Consider the following 3,246-nt stretch of genomic DNA (forward strand, 5'->3'; position numbering starts at 1 on the left):
CAAAAAGAATCAGGTGCATCAATTTCATCTGTGGCGAATTCTGTTGACGTGGTTGCATCAACATCGACGTCAGTAGAATCTTCAAACAAATCCATCACTTCAAATCTGAAAAACCTAACTGAAAAAGGTCTTTCTTTTTCTGAAAATAGTTTAAAAATGCCAAAAACTGTAATTTTCATTTCCATTTCTCAATGTAAATTTATTGTTAATTTTGCAATAAAATCATGTTTCTAATGTGTTGCTAAGTTACCTTTCAGTCCGCTAAAATGGACAAAAAGTACTAGGCCGCTAAAATAGCATTTTGCGGACTCAAATGAGTTCGCTAAAGTATCATTTTGCGGAGCGTGTACCAAAAAAAAATAAAAACAACTTCATTCACAAAATGTTATTGTTTACAATTAGCATTGATTTGATAAATGCTATCAGTATTTTTTCAACAAGTACACGGGATGGAAGCGCTAGCACTAGTAGTTTTCGCGATAACGACACTAGTTTTTTTAATTTGGTTTATACGTTTAGTACGAAAAAATAATGACTATTACACGACTATTCCAGGACCACGTCCATTATTTTTTTTTGGGAATGTTCTTGAAGTTGGTGCAACAAAAGGTAAATACACTAAACAATAAACAAAACAAATTATCATAATTTTTTTAAGACATTTTAGGTGTATTGCACAAATATTCCATGCAATTCAATGGCTTATATAAGATACATTTAGGACCAGTACGAAAACTTATAGTAGCCTCTGATTACAAGATCCTGAAATGTGTTTTAAGTAGTAAGAAAATTTTAAATAAGTCTGAAGATTATCTTTATTTACGACCTTGGTTGGGAACTGGTTTACTGACCAGTGGTGGTAGGTACGTTTTTCGTGAGATATTAATTTTTCTTCAAATTAGGTATTTAAGGTACAAAGTGGAAAAAGCATCGAAAAATTATAACACCAGCTTTTCATTTCCAAATTTTAAAACAATTTATTGAAGTTTTTGAGTCTGGAGGTAACAGATTTATACAAAAGTTGCAAAAAGAAGTTGGCAAAAAAAGTATTGATATATATCCCTTTGTTAATTTATGTACACTCGATATCATTTGTGGTAAAAAATGTTTCTTTTATAAAAAAAAATTTAACATTATTTTGTAGAAAGTGCAATGGGTATATCAATAAACGCTCAGTTTGATGACAATTCAGATTATGTTAGGAGTGTTAAAGCTATGTGCAAAGTAACAATGGAGAGACCATTTCATATTTTGGAAATGAATGATGTTACATTTCCTCTTACTAAAAATTACTACATACAAAACAAATCTTTGAACATATTACACAATCAAACTAACAGCGTAATAAGTAAGAGGCGTCAAAAACTGCAAAACAAAACTAAAGCAATTACTGTAACAAATGCAAATTCTAAAGCTGACAACAATGAAACATTGTTTGGAAGAAAGAAAAAGGCATTTTTAGATTTGTTATTGCAAGCCACTGTTGATGGTAGGCCTCTAACTCAGGAGGAAATACGGGAAGAAGTTGATACTTTCATGTTCGAAGTATGTCAAAAAATCAGTAAAATACAAGTCCTGCATTAATATTTTTAGGGCCATGATACCACTGCTTCGGCAATTAGTTTTGCGTTTTATTGTTTAGCAAATAATGCTGACGTTCAAGTATGATTTTAATAATATTTAATATTTTTAATATTTTGTTCTATATTGAAGGCAAATGCATATGAAGAGCAAATAGCTCTTTTCGGTGACAACAAAAATCCTTCAGTTACATATTCAGATCTACAAAATATGAAATACTTAGAACTTGTCATAAAAGAAACTTTACGATTGTATCCACCAGTTCCCATTTTTGCTAGAAAAACTTCAGAACCCGTACAATACGGTATAAAGTTTTTGTGGTTTTATTTTCACAGCAAATAACTTGATTAAATTGCAGAAAATATCTTTATACCCGAAGGAGTAACCATTAACATTTTTGCTTATGGAATACACCGAGATCCAAAATATTTTAAAGATCCGGAAAAATTTGACCCCAACAGGTTTGAAATTGTAGATGGAAAATTGCCATATGCTTACATTCCGTTCAGTGCTGGACCACGAAACTGCATTGGTTAGTATTACAGTGTTTTTTTTTGGTTTTCCTTTCTTGTCAAATGTATTTCACTATTTCTCAAAACTATTTCCCACCTACGTCGCTTTGACATTAATAGGTATATTAAATTAAATAGTTTTGAGTAATAGTGAAATACATTTGACAAAAGAGGAAAAACAAAAGAAAAACACTAACATTATTAATTATTAATACTTATTTAAAAAATTAAACTGTTGCAAATTTATGGATTCGCAGGACAAAAGTTTGCAATTTTGGAAATGAAAAGTACTATTTCAAAAATGCTGAGGAATTTTGAATTACAACCAGCAACTCCTACACACACGATACAGTTGACTGCTGAATCGGTTCTGAAATCTGAAAACGGTGTAAAAATAGCTTTAAACAGTAGAAATTAATTAATTTGGTTAACTGTATTACATTTAATAATAAAAAAAGTAAAAAATTGTCATTCTACTATTTATTTTCTTTATTTGAAGTTTATGGTCTCTGAGCCCTTTGGCCAGAGGCCCTCCTCATTGCAAACCTCTTTATAACAATTAAATAACTAATGTTTATTAAAATTAAGCCGAATTTAGATATGCGTCATATTTTTTTGTGAAAACACCGATTCATAGATATACAGGGTCACAGGGTATCAATTTTAAAACTTGCAATCGGCAATATTTCTAGAACTGAAAAAGTTATTGAGAATCACTCAAAACCGTTTTGGGTGGTTTTTAGGGCGAATCAAAATGACATGGTAAGTACCCATCCTTGAAGCCACAGACACACCAAGTTGAAAATTTTAAATGGCACGTCCCTTGTGATACATCGTTGTAAAGCTAATAAGAAGCACTTTTCACTACAGCCTATTTAGTAAAACCGTTATTCCAGTTATTCAAAAAGGAGACTTTAAATTTTGATTTTTTTTATTATATTCAAAGGTGGGTGGAGGTGCGTCACTTACCATGTCATTTTGATTCCCCTAGGCACCACCAAAACAGTTTCGAGTGATTCTCAATAACTTTTTAAGTTGAGAGATATTCAGATATTGCCGTTTGCAAGTTTTAAAATTGACACAGTGTCCTATCCTATAATTTGTTACTACTAATTTCTTAATCAATTAAATGAGCTACAAAACAAAAATTAAA

General features: G+C 30.9%; 1 protein-coding gene across 4 annotated transcripts; it reads left to right on the forward strand.

Moving 5' to 3' along the window:
* Nucleotides 1-220: 220 nt before the first annotated feature.
* On the forward strand, nt 221-2,521 carry LOC123015437 (cytochrome P450 4d2-like). 4 transcript variants are annotated; one of them, XM_044415160.1, is made up of 8 exons: nt 221-609; nt 659-859; nt 912-1,097; nt 1,145-1,545; nt 1,594-1,662; nt 1,714-1,885; nt 1,940-2,113; nt 2,351-2,521. In XM_044415160.1, the coding sequence occupies exons 1-8, from the start codon at nt 417-419 to the stop codon at nt 2,509-2,511; spliced, it is 1,557 nt and encodes a 518-aa protein (XP_044271095.1). In that variant the 5' UTR covers nt 221-416; the 3' UTR covers nt 2,512-2,521. The 4 variants fall into 4 exon arrangements, with proteins under 4 accessions (XP_044271095.1, XP_044271097.1, XP_044271096.1 ...); XM_044415162.1 differs by having other exon boundaries at nt 987-1,097; XM_044415161.1 differs by having other exon boundaries at nt 668-859.
* Nucleotides 2,522-3,246: the final 725 nt, after the last annotated feature.

This window comes from Tribolium madens, unplaced genomic scaffold, assembly GCF_015345945.1.
Source record: "Tribolium madens isolate multiple individuals breed KSU strain unplaced genomic scaffold, Tmad_KSU_1.1 Scaffold_19;HRSCAF=116;Tcas5.2_LG9, whole genome shotgun sequence".
Classification (NCBI taxonomy): domain Eukaryota; kingdom Metazoa; phylum Arthropoda; class Insecta; order Coleoptera; family Tenebrionidae; genus Tribolium; species Tribolium madens.